The sequence below is a fragment of the Gracilinanus agilis genome, chromosome 4 (assembly GCF_016433145.1).
Source record: "Gracilinanus agilis isolate LMUSP501 chromosome 4, AgileGrace, whole genome shotgun sequence".
NCBI classification, from domain to species: Eukaryota; Metazoa; Chordata; class Mammalia; order Didelphimorphia; family Didelphidae; genus Gracilinanus; species Gracilinanus agilis.
Window position 1 is genome coordinate 462,979,711 of NC_058133.1, and position 18,033 is coordinate 462,997,743.

Sequence of the window (18,033 nt, forward strand, 5' to 3'; positions counted from 1 at the left end):
GACCACCTCCCCACCCCCAAAAGTTACTAGTACTTTATTCTCTTGAAATGGCTTTGTGTTTTTATTGACTTGGATGCACTTTCTATTTACTTATATCTAGGTTGTATTGTCTCCTCCCAGTCCCCACTGATGAATCTCTGAGGGCTGGGACTGTTTCTTTTTGGTACTTGTATCCCTAAGACCTAACACGGCAGCTTGCTCACATAACCTTGCTTGATAAGTATTTCTTGAATTAAGTTGAATCTATGTTAAAATCTGTAGTTTCCCCACTGGCTTAGTACTTGCATGACACACTAAAGGCACTTTAGTCAATGTTAGTTGAATGAATGAGAAAATACAAAGGCTGAAGAGAGGAATTATCATAGCAGAATTGTCCACAATGAAAGCAGCTGTTGTATATCATGGAGTACCACAGTGCTATTCCTCCTGGTGTGTAGAACTCAACAGTCCTCAAGATGTCACAAGGTGAGACATACTTTAAAAGATACTTCTACAGTCTAGCTGTTGGCCCTGGCTTGGTGGGAGGTAGGCCTGTAAGTAGAAAGAATGGCATGTTATTAAAGCTCATTTTTAGAAACTGCTTGTAGAGAACTCAAACTGAGGTTCATACTTAGCCCTTAAATGGCTATGATAGCCTGAGGTATTAAAATAGAGTTCCTTTTTTTTTTTTTTAATTATGTAGGTAGCTTTATTTTCCATGGAAATATATGAGGACGAATATAGCTATAGCTATATTACCTAGATACCATAGACTAGGGCAATGCATTCAGGCAACAAGTTCATGAGATGATTAGACTTTAGAATTATAGACTACTTCTTCATCAAATCTTACAGCTCTATGAGACATAAGGAGCCATGCAGTACAAACTATGCATCCTTTCTATAGCACCCTTAACAGGTACTCGTCTAGTCTTGACTTAAAGACATTAGGGGATGGGTAACTCACTACCCTGCTCTAAATCATCATCATTGTTAGCCAGTTCTAATTGTTAGTACTTATCTCCTTATGTTGAATAAAATCTGTATTCTTATTTTTTCCCTCACTGATTTTATTTCTGTTCTTTAGATGAAAGCAGCAGAAGTCTTCATCTTTATCCCTTTGACAACCTCTCATGAACACAGTGATCATGCACCTCCTTTCCCCAGTCTACTCTTCTCCAGGCTAAAAACACCCAGTTCTTTCATCCAGTACTCATGTAATATTTTGTTTTTTAAAACCCTTACCTTCCACCTTAGAATGGATACTAAGTATTGGTTCCACAGCAGAAGAGCAGTCACAGCTAGAAAGTGTCTGAGGCCAGTTTGAACCAGGTACTTCCATCTCTAGCTCATGTCGTTTTTGAGTCCCTTCACTATCCTGCTTACCATCCTACCATCCTCTGGACATCTTCCAGTTATTCAGTGAACTGGCTGGATGAATTATTTCAGATACTAGAACAGAATACAAGAGTATTGTACCTCCTTCACTTTGTAGATTTTGCTACAACTAAATAAGCCCAACATCACTTTAGCTTTTGATTTACGTATCACTTACTGCTAACCTGTATCTAACATTTGTCAAGTCTTACTAGTTCTTCTTACATAGCACCTCTCATACCCATCCCCTTGGCTGCACTCACACAGCTTCTGTCTCATTCATCCTCATCTTCCACCTAGACACCAGGATGTCCTTCTAATCAATTTCTCTACCTCCAATCTCCCTTCCTCAGTCCTTCTCCCACATATTGAGGAGGGAGAGAGAAAGGGACCAGCATTTTTAAGTGCTGGTTACATGGATGTATGAGGTGTTCAGGGAAGACTAGCATCTCTGGGGTGAGGGTTTGCTGAGCCCACTTCAGGCTTTCCTCCTTTATAAAGTCCACCTGCCTCCCAGCTCTCCCCGTGGCTCCAAGAAGCTGTAGCATGTACAGTAGCCACACAGCTTGTCAGGTGGACTAGAATGCACTGAGGGTCTCTGACTGGCCTCAGACCTGTCAGTGAGTTAGTGGGTGTCTTCCCCAGGCATGTGAAGATTTCCCCTGGAGGGAGGGATAGATGAGAACAGTTTGTTCCCACAGCTGTGAAGGGGATAGAAGCAGGTGCTGTGTATTGATTAGAGCTTGGTTAGATACCACAATCATCCACTGTGTCCTGCACCATGGCCAATCGTCTTGACTTTTGTCTTGTCACTGGACTTGGATGACTTTGGAAGAGAGTGAGGCTGACAACTTTGCATAACTCTGCCTCACTGAAATCCAGTTTATACTCCAGTAATGTCATTTTGGTCCTCTTTGAGTAGGAAGAACCACCACTAGGTACCAGGCCCTATACTAAGTGATTTATAAATATTACCTCATTTGAGACTGTGACTGACAGTAGCCAAAATAATCTTCCTACCACATAGGCTTGACTATATCACTCCCCTGCTCAACAATTTTCAGTATTTCCCTATGGCCTAGAAAATAAAATTTTAATTAACTTAGCCCAGAATTTAAGACCCTCCATAATCAGGCTTCCATCTTCCTTTCTACTATTCTCCTTCAAAACTCTGTTACAGCCAAACTAGTCTACTAATTGTTCTTGAATTCTGTATTCCACCTCCTGTCCTTACACATTCACTCAGGATACTCCCCATGCTTAAAAATAGACTCTTATCTTGCTTCTCAAGATCCTTATCTTTTTTTTTATTTAGATTTCATATATATACATTTTTTTCCAAACAAAAATCCTTCTCTCTCTTTCAGACTCCCTTTTCCCTTGCTTTCCCCTTTGAGAAAACAAGAAAAACAGAACCTCTGTTATAGATATGTATACTCAAGCAAAACAAATTCCCACCTTAGCCATGTCCAAAAAATGTCTTAATCTGTACTGAGTCTATCAGGACATGTGGGTGGCATGTTTCATCCTGAGAACTCTGGAATAATGGTTGGTGATTGTGTTGATCAGTGTTCCTAAGTGATTCAAAGTTGTTTGTCTTTACGGTGTTATTGCTGCACTTATATTATAGAGAGTATTTGGTTTCTTCTTACTTCAGAATGCATCATTCCATATACATTTTCCCAGATTTCTTTGAAATCAGACCCTTCATCTTTTCTTACAACATAATAGTATTGTATCATATTCATTTGCCACAACTTGTCCAGCTATTCCCCAGTTATTATACCCCACCCCAACTTTGGGTTCTAATTCTTTACCACCGTAAAAAGAGCTGCTACATATATATGTGTGTGTATGTATATATGTGTGTATATGATTCTTTTTCCTCTTGCTTTGATCTCTGTGAGGTCTAGACATAATAGTGACATTGCTGGATTGTTTGCATAGTTTTAATAGCTTTTGGGGAAATGTTCCACATTGGTTTCCAGAATGGCTGGATGAGTTCACCACTCCATCAGTGATGTACTAAAGTATCTGTTTCCCCATAGCCTTTCTAGCATTTGTTGGTTTCCTTTTTTATAAATTTTGCCAACATACGAAGTGAGACCTCAGAGTTGTTTTAATTTACATTTCTCTTAAGTACTCGTGATTTAGAGTATTTTTTCCTTGTCTTCTTTCAAGGGTCAACTTAGATGCCACCAATTCTTTGAAGCCTTTTCTGATTCCTTCCCCTCATCCAGGTCCCTCAATTTTCTTTGTATTATACTTTTTTCCCACATTTTTTACATTTCGTCACACCTCCCCCCCTGCCCCCAACAAATAAACTCCAGGTAGGGCAAGGGGGTGTTGCATACTGTTATTGCTTTTGTCTTTTTGTCCCTCACACCTTGTGCAGCACCTTCCACATAGTACATACTTAATAAACGTCAGTCAAATGAAATGCAGTATTCTTTATGTGAGTTAACCAGGTAAAAACACAAGTGGACTAGCCCCTCCCTCTTTCTGAACTCTGTTCTTCTTTAAAAAGCAGTCTGTTGAATATAGAAATATGTAATGCATGATAGCACATGTATAACCTATATCATATTATCTGCTATTTCAGGGAAGGGCAAGAAGAGGTAAGGAAAGAGTGAACATGGATTTCAAAATGTCAGAAAATGATTATTAAAATTATATCTACCTATAAAATTGAAAATTAAAATTAAAATAAATAAAAGCAATCTAAGATCACATTAGTTTTCTTGGCTGCCATGCAACACTTTTTTTTTTTAAAACCCTTGTACTTCGGTGTGTTGTCTCATAGGTGGAAGATTGGTAAGGGTGGGCAATGGGGGTCAAGTGACTTGCCCAGGGTCACACAGCTGGGAAGTGGCTAAGGCCGGGTTTGAACCTAGGACCTCCTGTCTCTAGGCCTGACTCTCACTCCACTGAGCTACCCAGCTGCCCCCTCCATGCAACACTTTTGATTCATATTGAGCTTCTCTCCTCCAAAACCTCAAGATCCTTTTGTTTCTTTTTTTAAATTAAGATTAAGATTTTTTCACTTATTCCCATTAAATTTCATCTTCTTAGGTTCAGTCTGTTGTTAGGCTTATTACTTTTTCTGGACCACAATTCTGCCATTAAAAATATTAGTTACCACTTCCAGGTTTATGACATCTGCAAATTTGCTCTGTGTCTCCATCCAAGTCATTGATTTTAAAAAGTTGATTAGAGAAGGACCAAGGACAGAGGTCTTTGAGACTGACATCAATTGATTTACCACCGTTCTCTGAGACTAGTCTTTCATCCTTTTCCAAATACTGTCCCACAAAGAGTCCACAGTATGCCAAACTTTATCCTATACTATGCTGAAATCCAGAGCTGCTGAGTCTAAAACATTCCCCAGATCTAGGAGCCTTGACAAGAAAAAAGAAATTGAAAGGCATGACTTGTGCTTAATGAACCCACACTGGCTAAAAGTAATTTCCCCTACCTTTTCTAAGTGTCTAAAACTACCTCTTTAGTAATTTGATTAGAAAATGAAATCCAGACCACTAACCTATTCACTGAAAATGTACTTTCTTTTCCCTCTTGAAAATCAGGAGAATATACATACCTCTCCCCAGCTGCATTTTTATAGTGTGCAAAAGTTTGTGAAGCACTTCACAACTGTTATCTCATTTAATCCTCACAACTCTGTAAGGTAAATATTATTATCTTCATTTTATAGATAAGGAAACTGAGGCTAAGAGATCAGATGGCTTGCCCAGAGTCTGTGGCTCAGCAGTCATCAGTCAATTCTCTGAGTACTCTAGGAATGCATCCATCCAAAGTTGTTGACTGAACATCCTGTTTTATAGATGTTCTCCTCACTTATATTGGGTTTTAATTCCCTGTTCATTTTTTCTTGCAAATTCAAAAAACTTTTCTCTCCTTGGTGGGAAAAAAGAAAATATGACTTGAACACCTTAGCTTCTCTTTTTTATTTAATTTTTTATTCTGAACTTAACGTAAAAAAATGAGCATTTCTATATACAAAATAGAACTCAAAGAGGCTTGTCTATGAATTCATTAATCTCTTTTTTCTTATGCCTCTTGTGTTTGATTTTTTTTAAATATAGAATAGATTCAACTTGTTACTTTCAAAACCCTCTTTGTTTGTGCTTCCTTCAGAACTTCCTCTCCTGTTCAATGGATTTATGAACTTAAAAAATAACGTTTCAATGGCCTTCTGCTTTTTTTTTTTCCTTTTTTGGGAGGGAGAGAGGGCATCACCATTACTAATATTCTTTGTCCCGCACCCCAACCAATTAAAAAACAAAAAGAAGGTGGAAAACCCTTATAACAAATAATCATGGTCAAGCAAAACAAATCCAAGCCTCAACATATCCAAAATGTATGTCTCCCTCCACACCTTGACTGTTAGCAGAGAGGTAAAATGCTTTATCAATGAGAGGTCCTCTGGAGATGTGGTTGATCATTCATTGTTTTGATCATAGCTAAGTCTTTCAAAGCTGTTTTTCTTTACAATGCTATTGCTATTGTAGACATTGTTCTCCTAGTTTTGTTCACTTCACTCTTTCATCACTGGGTCATACTCCCTCGGGTTCTCTTTCATATTTCTAAAGCACAGTAATATTTTATTACATTTGCAGCCCACAATTTGTTCAACTATTTCTTGGTTGATGGGGAACACTCTAAATTTCTGTGTCTTTTCTTTTCTCCTTTTAATGTCCCCTTCAGGATCAAGAAGTTTGTTTTATGACTGCTCCCTTCGTTTATTGACCCCCATATTCTCTATTCCTGCCCTTTTTTCATGATGAATTTGGTGTATTTACACACCTCACTCAGCCTCCCTGTTCAACTTTCCTTTGTTTGGCTCAGATAAAGAATAAAGTTCACCTGGTGCCACACCTCTTCTCCCATATGTGTAGATTCTTCCCACAAGGGAGAAAAAGCAATAAGTTCCAACTCCTTCCATTCTATACAAGCAAAAGCATATTCCTTATAAACTCCCTTCCCTCCACCCCATAACATCCTAACAACAGAACCAATCTCCCTCCCAGATCTTCTGTTTTCCTTATTTATCTCCTCCCTCTATCCCCTTTGAAGACATAAAGGTTCTCAAAAGACCAATACTCTTGTTTCTTCTCCCCCATTAGAATGTTAGCTCTAGGGATCTCAGTGAGCCGTGCTTAGTGTCCTGGTGTGAGCATTGCCACGAGTGCAGACACTCCTGAAACTGCTCCCACTCCCTGTCTTATGGAGGTCTCATTCTTTTTGCCGTTCAGTAACCAAACCTTGAAGGCTACAGGTCTTTAACTAGTCTCCACACTGGAAGGATTCCAGCTTGTTTGCTTGAGCAGAGTTCTTGGCTTTTCTGGAAAGTCCTGTTTCCTGCTGCTCGTGGACTTCCATCGAACTTTTGTGCAGTTCTGGGATGAAATAATCTCTTCCTGAAATTGCTTATTGAATTTCTTCATCATTCCATCCTATGTCTTTTTAGGTTGCTAGACCTATTCAGGTAGCCATCTTATCCTGAGGTCTCCTACCTGGTCCCTTTAATTTGTCACTGTCACTTCATCCACCCCATGAAGGGAGGACAGTCCCAGAGAAGTGAGGGGATCTTGTCCAAGATGAACCAGCCAGCTGTTGGCTGAACCCTTCCAACCCCTGACTAATAATCCTGGGTTCTTTATGCTGTGTTTCTTCCTTTTTACCAGGAGCTCTGCTTCTGGTTTGTCAGGCTTTATTCTAGAGTAGTAGGAGTGTCAAACTCCCACTTTAAAAAGCTCCTGGGTACCGCTAGAACCAGATTAAAGTGTAATTGAGAAATATTTAACAAAATAAAAATACAACATAAATAAGGAGAAATGTGGTTTTTCAATTCATGATGTGACCCACAGGGATTCATTACTATTTGAGTTTGATACCATTCTTCTAGGGCATATACTATATTGCCAAAGTTGTTCAAGAGCACTTGAGATGATTGAGCCTATCCCACCTGAGGGGAAAAAACCACATTCTGAGAGAACAAAGGTATCACCAACTGAAGTAGTGAAGTCAGAAAAAGCACTTTTAGTCAGAAGGAGCAGATTTGATGGGAATGATGATAAATTTAGTTTGGGACATGTTTAGTTTGAGGTGTTGGTAAGACTTCTGGAAGATAACCCTAGATATAGTTTTGAAGCTTGATAACAGGGCTGGATAATGTAGATTTAAGGCTTATCAGTGTAGAGGTAATGGTTGAAATCATGGGAATAAGTGAAATTTGCAAGCAAGGAAGTCTATGGAAAAAAGAATGCCAAGAACAGAAGTTTAGGGAATACCTCTAAAGATGAGGACCCAATGAAAGAAATTGAGGAGGAGTCATTAGAGAAATTGGGAGGGGGGGGGGGACCTGGAGATCACAATGCCTGTTAAGCCAAAGATATAAAAATCTAGAATAATGACAGAGTGAACCACAGCATCAGATAATGCCGAAAGGTCCCCTTTATAGTCATCTAAAATTTTGTCAGAAATAATTGTTTGGTTCTTTAGCTTGGACATTTCTATCATCTTCCCTTTTTTGGAAATTGGAATCCTTGACTTTCTCCATTCCTGAGTATGTCTTTTAGTCACTCCAGATTCTTTGAGTCCACAAATATCAGTTCAGTAATCCATCCAGGCCAGGTAACCAATATTCAAAGAAAATCTTGTCATCTTCCTGCTAATCATTTTTTTGTTCAGTCCTTAGTCTGAGGAATATTCTCCTTGAAAGAGTATGAACAGGATACCTTCTTTCCTTTGTTACTTTCCCATTTGCATCAAACAAGACTCTTTTGAACTGGCTAAAAAGCTATGTGAATATGAATGCTCATCATCCTTATTCCTTTTGTCCTCAACATAGCTTTAAAAGAAAAACTTTTTAATTGTCTTAGTATCTATTGATGCGGCATGATAATAGAGTACTTGCCCAGGAGGCAGGAAATCCTGAGTTCAAATCCTACCCTTGAAACTTGCTGGCTTTGTGTCCCTGGGCTAGTCATTTAAATGCTATATACCTCAGACAACCCCTTAGGTCTTACCCACTAAGATGGAGGTGGTTTGTAGTCTTTATCAGTAGAGGCAGTTTTCATACCAGAGTTTCCTCACCCAGAATTTTAGCCTTTCTGGTGTTTCTCATAGGACCTTAGCACTCGTGTTTTCATCTTCAGTTTCCTGCACTCTTTTGTATCTCTTCTGCAGTGATGGGCAAACTACGGCCTGAGGGCCAGATGGGGCCCCCTGAAGTGTTCTATCCAGCCTTGCGACATTATTCCTAATCTGATTAATACAATGAGTAGGATACAATGCAATGAAACTTCGAAAAAGTTGCCTTAGAAACAGACTGACAAATGAGCATTTCCTTTCCTTTGGTTCCCTCTTTTAAAAGTTTGCCCATCACTATTAGACTAATCTTTCTAAAATCAGAATTTGCCAGTGAGCTTCCTGTTTGACCACTTCATTCTTTTTAGACAACTTAAACTTTTCTCCTTGTATTCTCATCTAGAGAGCTTTCTTTCCCCCTTGAGTCAGCTTCTTTTTTATCTCAGGATGTAGGATCCTACCAGTATAATTCCTGAATTCTTAAAAACTACTCTTTGAATAGCAGACTGTGATGCTCACTTCCTTTTTGGTCCCTTGCTGCATTAACCACATGCCAGACACTGGGGATACAGAGACAAAAACTAGTCCCTTCCTTCTAAGAGCTTCTATTCCCCTGAGAGGGCAAGGAAATTACATGTTCATAGATTAAATTATGACTAAGAGAAGTGACTGATTCTTAGCTAAGTCAAACAAGCTTTGATGACAGGTCTGTTTTTCCTTTTGACATTCTTTTTATCTAACTTATTAGATATGCACCACCAAGTATACATTATTTTAGGTAGGTTTTTAAGTTTAAGCCTGAAATTAAAATTATACAATTAAAAATTGTAGCTTTAAAAGGATTAAAAAATTTTAAACTTACTTTATTAAGATACTTTTTTCATAACAAAGTATAGAAAAATAAGACTATCGAATTTAGCACTTAGCATTTGAAAATAAATAACTGGGGGGAAAGTCAGTGACTCATCAGCATCAGTCAAAACTGAGAAGCTCAGGGTGGTTTTTTTTTTTCCATACACTAATTTGGCAGTCTCAAAAGTTCCCTTATAGCTATGGTGTTTTTCTTCCTGAGTACATTGCACAGACTCATGGCCAAATGTGGCCAAACAAAAGTACATTTGTTTAATTCAGTGTATAAAGTCTGTCCTGGTTGGTGAATTTTTATTTCAATTTTAAAATCAAGTTTTGTTTTTTAATGGCAATGGTTTTAAATTTATTAATCAGATAAATAATTAATTTAATTAGTCAGAATGGTTTTAAAAACTTCCTACCTGACTATAACTGTAAAAGGGAAAATAATCTTTCAGGTATTTCAGTCAGGCAATTATTAAACATTTACTAAACACCTACTGCTCACCAGGAACAGTGTAACTGAGGATATCAAAAAAGAGATAATTCCTACCCTCCATGAGATTATAATCTAATGAATCTATTGAGGGGAGGTAGAAAACAAATATATGCAAATGTATTATATACAGGATAAGTAGGAAATAAGTAACAGAGGCAAGGCACTGGAATTAAGTAGAAAAACCTATCATAGGTGCTTTTTCATGGAGTTTGATCACAAAGGGTAGAAAAGATATAAGATGATTAATTAGTTGGCATGGGAGAAACATATTTAACCTCATTACATTTCTACTTAGAGATCTGGTTGATCTCTTGTTTCTTGTCAGTACGAAACTATAGTTTTCCCAACTGATTAGAAAAAAATAAAATCTGATATTTATCAGCTGGGGCAAATTTTGTTTGGTATAATTATGTGAACAATAAAATTATTTAAAATATTGAACATTCTTACACCACACTCGGAGCCTTATAAAAGTCCAGTTTCTTTTAATTTGAATTCACCAAAACCACATGAGCTTACACTTAAACTATGAGGCTTTATTGGTTATTGGCTCCAATACCAAGCCAAGAATATAACTGCAATCCTGAAATTTCTTTTTTTACCATCTTTACCATTTTTCATTTCTGCTTAAGCAGGACATAAATATTAATGCAGAGTTACAATATGTTCATATTAGATTCAAATATATAGTATGTTGTAAAATGTAAAATCTATACTTTTGAAATGAAATTCTTAGTTTCATTTGTTATAAAGGGAGAGGCATTATAAAAGTTTGGTATGGGGGCAGCTGGGTAGCTCAGTGGATTGAGATACAGACCTAGAGAAGAGAGGTCCTAGGTTCAAATTTGACCTCAGACACTTCCCAGCTGTGTGACCCTGGGCAAGTCACTTGACCCCCATTGCCTACCCTTACCACTCTTCTGCCTTGGAGCCAATACACAGTATTGACTCCAAGATGGAAAGTAAGGGTTTAAAAAGAAAAAAGTTTGGTACAAGTTTGATGATTCTTGAGTTTACACCATGTTCCTTTAAAAGGTTTGTTTCTTATCAGTTAGAACTGTCCAATGGCGAATGGACTAGGCAGACAGATAGTGTGTACCTCCTCATTGAAGATCTTCTAGCAAAGACTAAAGAAATCATTTGTCAGCTGTTACAGAGGGAATTCTTGTGAAGGTATTCATTGCCTCCAAGGTACTTCCTAATGCAGAATTTTTGTGATTCTTCCTGAGTCATATTTCTATTATATTTTCTTCATACACATGCTTAAGACCAAATGATGGTCACTTTAAGTTGTAGCAAAGTGGTCCAGATGTTGAAACCTGGCTCACAAATAGTAAACAAGTAAGACAACTGCTGTTCTTGTCTTTCAACCAAGTTTATTATTCTTTCTTCATGACTAAGTGACCCTAGAGATGGTAATAAATGTATTTCTTCCTTTTATAAAAGTAAAAATTAAACAGCTTTGATGCTTTTATGATCCAAGTTCTTTATAAATCTGGACTTTGGCAAATTATATTTCTTATGCAATTAAATAATAGATTTTAGAGCTAGAAGAGACCATAGAGTTCATCATCATCCTAATTTTACAGATAAGGAAAATTGAGGTATCAATGGGTTGTGTGACATGCCCAGTTTAGAAACAACCTGGACTACTACTCAGGTTCTCCAACTCCTAGTCTATTGACTGCCACCTTCCAGGTGAAGGTGTTTATAGAAGATATAATAATAACCTACATCATATAGTCCTTCACATTTTACAAAGCTCTTTCCTCACGGCAGCCCTGGGAGTTAAGTATTTTGGTGGATGTTGTATCTTCACTTTACAGATTAGAACATTAAATCCAAAGAGTTTGTAATCAGAAGTCTAAACAGATTTTTCTCCTACGTTCAGTATTCATTTGATAATGGTTGATTAGTATAGAAATCAGTGATTATCAGATGTGTTCTTTCTGACTGAAGACTTGCATAACCAATTGGTGATTAGTTCCATTGAGCAAGTACTAGTGAGCTAAGGCTCTTCCCCCTTTTTTTAAACCCTTACCTCCAGTCTTAGAATTGATACTAATTATCATTTCCAAGGCAGAAGTCTCTTCCCTTCTAGAGTTTATAATAGTGAAATAAGACATATCCACATATGTTAACATTAGATAACATATCTAAATTGGTGGCTCCAGGTCTACATCACTGTTTTACTGTGTTTTCAATGTAGATTGTTCCCAGGTCTCTCCCTATGTGGTTTTTAAGCACCCAAAGATCAATAGAAACTCATTTTTAGGGTCAAAGATCTCATCTCCCCCTGTCTTCTACTGCTTTCCTTAGGAGTCAGCATGATGCCCTATAAAGAACTAGATGAACTGGACTCCCACCCCAGCTCTGACTTACACTAGCCATGTAACTGCAGACTAGTCATTTGACCATCCATATGAATCTCAGGGTCCTCATCTATTAAATTGAAATTATTTTTTGAAACCCTTAGTTTATAGACGAGAAGCTCTGAGAGGCATCCGTGACTTGTCCAGTACCACATGGGTAATAGCAGTAAAGAGCACTTGACTCAGACCTTTTGATTCCATTGCTCTCAATCTGGAGTCTGCACCTGTGGTCAAACTTCTAGTGATGAACTGTTTCCTCTACTATAATCTTATAGCATATAATAACTGCGGTATTTCTTACAAATTTTCTATAGAATTGATGCTCTCTTCATTCATATTCTCCTGAACCTAATGTCAAGTGTCATAGTAAGAAGTCAGAATCTTTTGTGAATCTTTTAAAAGACATATCAAAATACAGCTGTTTGTGTATTAGGGAAGAGTATGTGAACAAATAAAGGTTGTGTTGCAGTTTCAGAGAGACAATTAAGAACTGAAAAAGGGTAGGGAAGGAAAGAGAATTTATACTTCTGCTGCTTAAAGTATACTATTGTACCTAAAGAAGGCCCTTCAAAGAGTGTATAGGCATCTTTGTACAGCTTGTGGGAAATTAATCCTGCAGAAAGTGTTGAAGTTCTGCCATACAGATGCCTTTTGGCACATTTCAAAAGGTAGCCTGGGAATGTGAAACTCTTAAGTCAAATAAATGGTATTGGTCTTAGAAAGTCACTTGAAAGCATACGGTTGTGTATTTATTTATGCCTATGATTAAGTCTGTTACTATATCAAATTTTACTATGTGATATGGCAGCCTACCCAAGTTCATTGGTAGACAGTTTGGAAAGGTGGATATAAACCCTTTTCCTTGCCATGGCCAATCCTTCTCCTTGCAGTCTTGATCACATCCTTCTTATTTTCTCCTCATTCTTTAATAATAATTTAATAATAATAATTTCTCCTCATTCTTTCTTTCCTCATTTACTGAGTCTTTCCCTGCTACCTACAAATATGCCCAGGCTTTCTCTCATTCTTTAAAAAAAAAACTCACTTGAGCCTACCATCTCTCCTAACAGTTGTCCTATATCTCTCCTGCACTTCTTGGCTAAACTCCTTGAAAAAGCTTTCTATACTTAGTGCCTTCATTTCCTCTCCTCTCACTCTGTGTTAACCCTCTGTAATCCGGGTTATGACTCCTTCATTCAGTTGAATCTGCTCTCTCCAAAGGATTGATCTCTTAACAAATCTAAAGGACTTTTCTCAATCCTTATCCTTCTTGACCTCTCTGAAGCCATTGATCCTTTTGAGTACTTTCTCTGGAATACTCTTTTCTGAGTTTCTTTAACACTGCCCTCTATTCATTTTCCTCTATGCTGTCTCATCTTTCATAGTCCTCTTTGCTGGATATTCATCTGTATCATACTCGCTAACTTTGGGTACCTGTAAGGCTCTGCCCTGGTTCCTCTTCTCATTTCCTTTTTATGATCTCTCACTTGGCAATCTCATCAGATTCTGTTGGGCTCTGTTTCTGTGCAAATGATTCCCATATCTACATCTCCAGCTCTAGTCTCTCCCCTCAGCTCCAGTTCTATATCATTTATCAAATGATGACTTATTGGTTGTTTATTGGACATTTCAAAATTGGATTCCCATAGGCATCTCAAACTCAGCATGGGCAAAACTGACTTCATTGACCTTCTCCCAGCCCCATCCAACTAGTCACCCAGACTCACAATCTCAGTTATCATCTCAACTCCTCATTCACCCCAGATAGCCATTCATTTGCTAGAGCTTGTCATTTCTTCCTGAACACCTTCATTCCCTTCTCTTCATCCACACAGATTACCACCTTAATTCAGGTTGTCATTAGTCTTAGCTGTATTTATTGCAGTATCCTGCTGATTCATCTTCTTGTCTAAGGCTCTCTCAGTTCCAAACAATAGTTCATAGCTGCCACAATGATTTTCCCAAATCATAGGTCTGACCCTTCTCATTAAACTTTGGGGTTCCCTTTACTCCCAGAACCAAATGGAAAGCCATTCTTTACAACCTGAATTTATCCTTCCTTTCCAGTCTTTTTACATTCTGGTGCCCTCTAGGCACTCTATGATCTAGCCTTATCGACTTACCTCCTTCTCCCATTTCCATCTATTTGTACTTGTTTTGCCCCGTGCTTGGGATGCTTTACTTTCTCTCCTCTATCTCTTAGAATCCTGGCTTCCTTCAAGATTCAGCTCTACCACCACCTTCTGCAGGCGGTGCCTTTTCCTCCTTGAAGGTGGCCTTCCTTCTACCTTCTGTATATCTTTCATGTTCTTTTAAATACCTATTATCTTCATTATAATGTAAGTATCTTAAGGAAGGGATTTTGTTTATTTTTGCATTTTTGTTTTCCTAGCACTTAATAGCCCTAAGGCACATAATAAGTTTTTTAAATGCTTTCTGATTGATTGTTTGAAAAGAAATATTTATTTTTTGTGTTTTTTGTTAGGGTATTTGGCTCCAATTAACATCTACACTCAAATTCCATCACTATAGTTTCATCATATCCAGACACTGCTTAAAAATTATCTTTAGAAAGAGATTTTCTCCTCTTTTTTTTTGTCCAGGTCCTCTAAGATGTGTAACTATATATCTTTTAGAGAGGAAAAAAAATTTATTGTGATTTAAACAGTTTTAGAATCTGGAAGAAAGTACATTTCCTTCTCTATTACTATACAGTCTTTGATTAAAACCAGAAACTCTTCATTGCTATGTCCAAACTAAATGTAACATTTCCCCTCCTTAAAGCATTTTTATAGCATCACCGTTGTTCTTTTAGTTTTTTCAACCATGTGGTTGATTACCCTAATGGTTATCCTTATTTCAGGCATTCAGGATGAATCTGGAAAAACTCAGCAAGCCGGAGCTCTTGACCCTCTTCAGCATTCTGGAAGGCGAGCTAGAAGCAAGGGATCTTGTCATCGAAGCTTTAAAGGTATGATGTGAACATAACATGTAGAGGAGGGCATAATTCTTCTTCCCCACTAGTCCAGCCCTAGTGATCTGCTTAACTCAAGCATTTGTATGCTGCACAGCCCCCAGTGAAGTTGGTGGCAGGGTTAGTGGAATATGTAGAAATCTCTCTGGATGTGATTGCAAAATCCCTGGAGAGGCCCTATAACCCCACCCATTTCTTTTCCTACTTAATCCTAATTTCTGAAATTCCACCCTTGAATTTTATTCCTTTACTTTAAGCTTTTCTTCCTATTAAAAATGCCTCTTTATCTAGGAGGGGACTGTGCTTCCGTTTGTTACTAGTAATTTATATCTTCTTAGCGAATTTTAGATATTTTCTTGGCCCACATTTTAATAATGGTAAGTATTAATAATGACTGAGTGAAGGGAATTACCCAAGGGTAAATGGGTAAAGGGAGGAAGCAACAAATCAAGGAAAAGGGAATCTAGAAAGGGAAATAAGCTAGGGGTACTAAAGACAAAAACTTTCCACTCGATGTTTTGCCTAGCCTTCCCTACCTTTGCAGGGGGAGGGAGAGAAGAAATAAATATTAAGTGCCTACTATGTGCCAGACAATGTGCTAAACACTTTATGAATATTACCTCATTTGATCCTCACAACCTTGGGAGGTAGGTACTCTTATTATTCCCATTTTACAGGCCAGGAAATTGAGGCAAATAGAGATTAAGTGATTTGTCTAAGAATACACAACGCAGGTCTTCCTGACTCCAGGCCCAGCATTTTATCCATTGCTCTACCAGCTGCCTCATTGGTTTTTTTGGTAAAAATATTTTATTTTACCAATTAAGTGTAATAACAATTTCCACATAAGTTTTCTGATGTTATATGATCCAAATTGGCTCACTCCCTCCCCCTTCCTGGGGCTGGTAACCAATTTGATCTGGGTTATGCATGTATTATGCAAAACATATTTCCATATTATTCATTTTTTAAGAGAATACTCATATAAACAAAATCCCCAAATAAAAACACAAATAAACTAAAGTGAAAAATATGCCTTGATCTGCATTCTGACTCCGACGATTCTTTCTCTGAAGGTGGATAGCATTCTTTGGCATAAGTCCCTCAGAATTATTCTGAATCATTGTTGCTGAGAGTAGTAAAGTCAATCACAGTGGATTGTTCCACAGTATTGCTTTCACTGTGTACAATGTTTTTTCTGGTTCTGCTTATTTCACTTTGCATCCGTTCACAAAGGTGTTTCTAGCTCTTTCTAAAATCATCTTGCTTATCATTTCTTAGAACAATAGTATTCCATCACCATCATATACCACAATTTGTTTAGCCATTCTCCAAATGATAGATATCCTGTTAATTTCTAATTCTTTGCCACCACAAAAAGAATAGCTATAAAATTTTTGTACAAGTAGATCATTCTTTCCCACCCCCAACTCCCCCCCCTTTTTTTTTAATCTCTTTGGGATTCAGACCTAGTAGTGGTTTTACAGATCAAAGGGTATACATTGTTTTCTAGCCCTTTGGACATAGTCACAAATTTCCCCTCTAGAATGATTAGATCAGTTCACAACCACACCAACAATGCATTAGTGTCTCCATTTTGCCACATCCTTGCCAACTTTCCTTTACTGTTATTTCAGCCAGTTTTAGTGTTCTTAAGTAGCAGAAGCACTAGTTATGGAGTCTTAAGAATCTGGATCTGAACCCCATATCTGCTATTCTGTAGCACCGTATAGTAGAAATTTAATTCAATTCAACACTTATGGGAAAGAAATTTGAATTTATAGTCTGAAGCCCTGGGCTTAGATTCCAGATTTACTCTTTCCTAACTATGACCTTGAGCAAGTCACTTCCTTCCCCTCTCTTGAACTTTCATCTCGAATACCTAATATCACAGACTTAGACCTAGAAGGAACCATCTGTTCCTCATTTTAAAGAGGAGGAAATTGGAGTGAGGCCCCCTAGATATAAGTGACAGAGCTAGAATTTGAATTCAGGATCTCTGACTCAAAATCTAGCATTCACTTCTAATTCTAAATTAGGTGAAATTTGTATTGACTTAAGTCTTTACATTATTTTTTTAAAAAACACGAAAATAAGGCTACCATAGTGTTCTAGTCATTCTCAATATTGACAAAATTCTCTTACATTCTTATTAAGTGAAAGATATAGTTATGTCAGTTTTTCACATATATTCACATCTCACTATCCTTTTAAAAAATCTTTATAGCAATAAGGTGGTTAGTGAATTAGTGGTTTCTTGTCCGAGTAAGAAATACTGACCACTCAGTATGAGACCATTCCCCAGTCACATTTCTTTTCCTTAACCTTCCCCTTCAGTCCCCTCCTATACTGGATACTTTGGGGGATTAAGTGGGACGGTTTAGCTGTGGTTATATAGTCCTTTCTTGGGTTACATGAGAATTGTGAACCTGATAAAAATAAATTTCTGTCTTCTGACATATTTGAAGTGAGTTGGTCATTTATGACTTTTGAAGCTGGATGGAAATGCCTATAGGCAGTTATTATTGCAAATCTAAAGGCTTAATAGTGGTCCTGTGAGTCATTTCAACACAATTAAACACCTTTAATTGTTGCAAAATACTGCTTCCTCTTTATTTTCACATTTATTTGTATAATTGTGTTTTATAGTCATTCATCTTAGTTTCATTTCTGTACAAATTCATTCAATGTCTTCATTGATGACACTTTTGTAGAGTAATTCTTCAGTTTTAGAAAACTGTCCTGTTTCTTTTCCTTCTTCTCTGCCTCCATATACTTTCAGTCATGTTTCCCATGACTTCACTTTGGATTATGTGGATGACTTAATACATAACATAATAGCTAACATTTATATAGAACTTACTGTGTATTAG

At 37.5% G+C, this 18,033-nt stretch overlaps 1 protein-coding gene across 1 annotated transcript in view; it reads left to right on the forward strand.

The window, feature by feature from the left end:
- The window catches only part of CTTNBP2NL (CTTNBP2 N-terminal like), a 68,217-nt gene that overhangs the window by 13,432 nt on the left and 36,752 nt on the right, over positions 1–18,033 (forward strand). The window contains exon 2 of the mRNA XM_044672328.1: positions 15,050–15,157. Coding sequence (XP_044528263.1) covers positions 15,059–15,157 — 99 coding nt within the window. The 5' untranslated portion in view covers positions 15,050–15,058. The remainder of the gene's footprint in view (positions 1–15,049; positions 15,158–18,033) is intronic.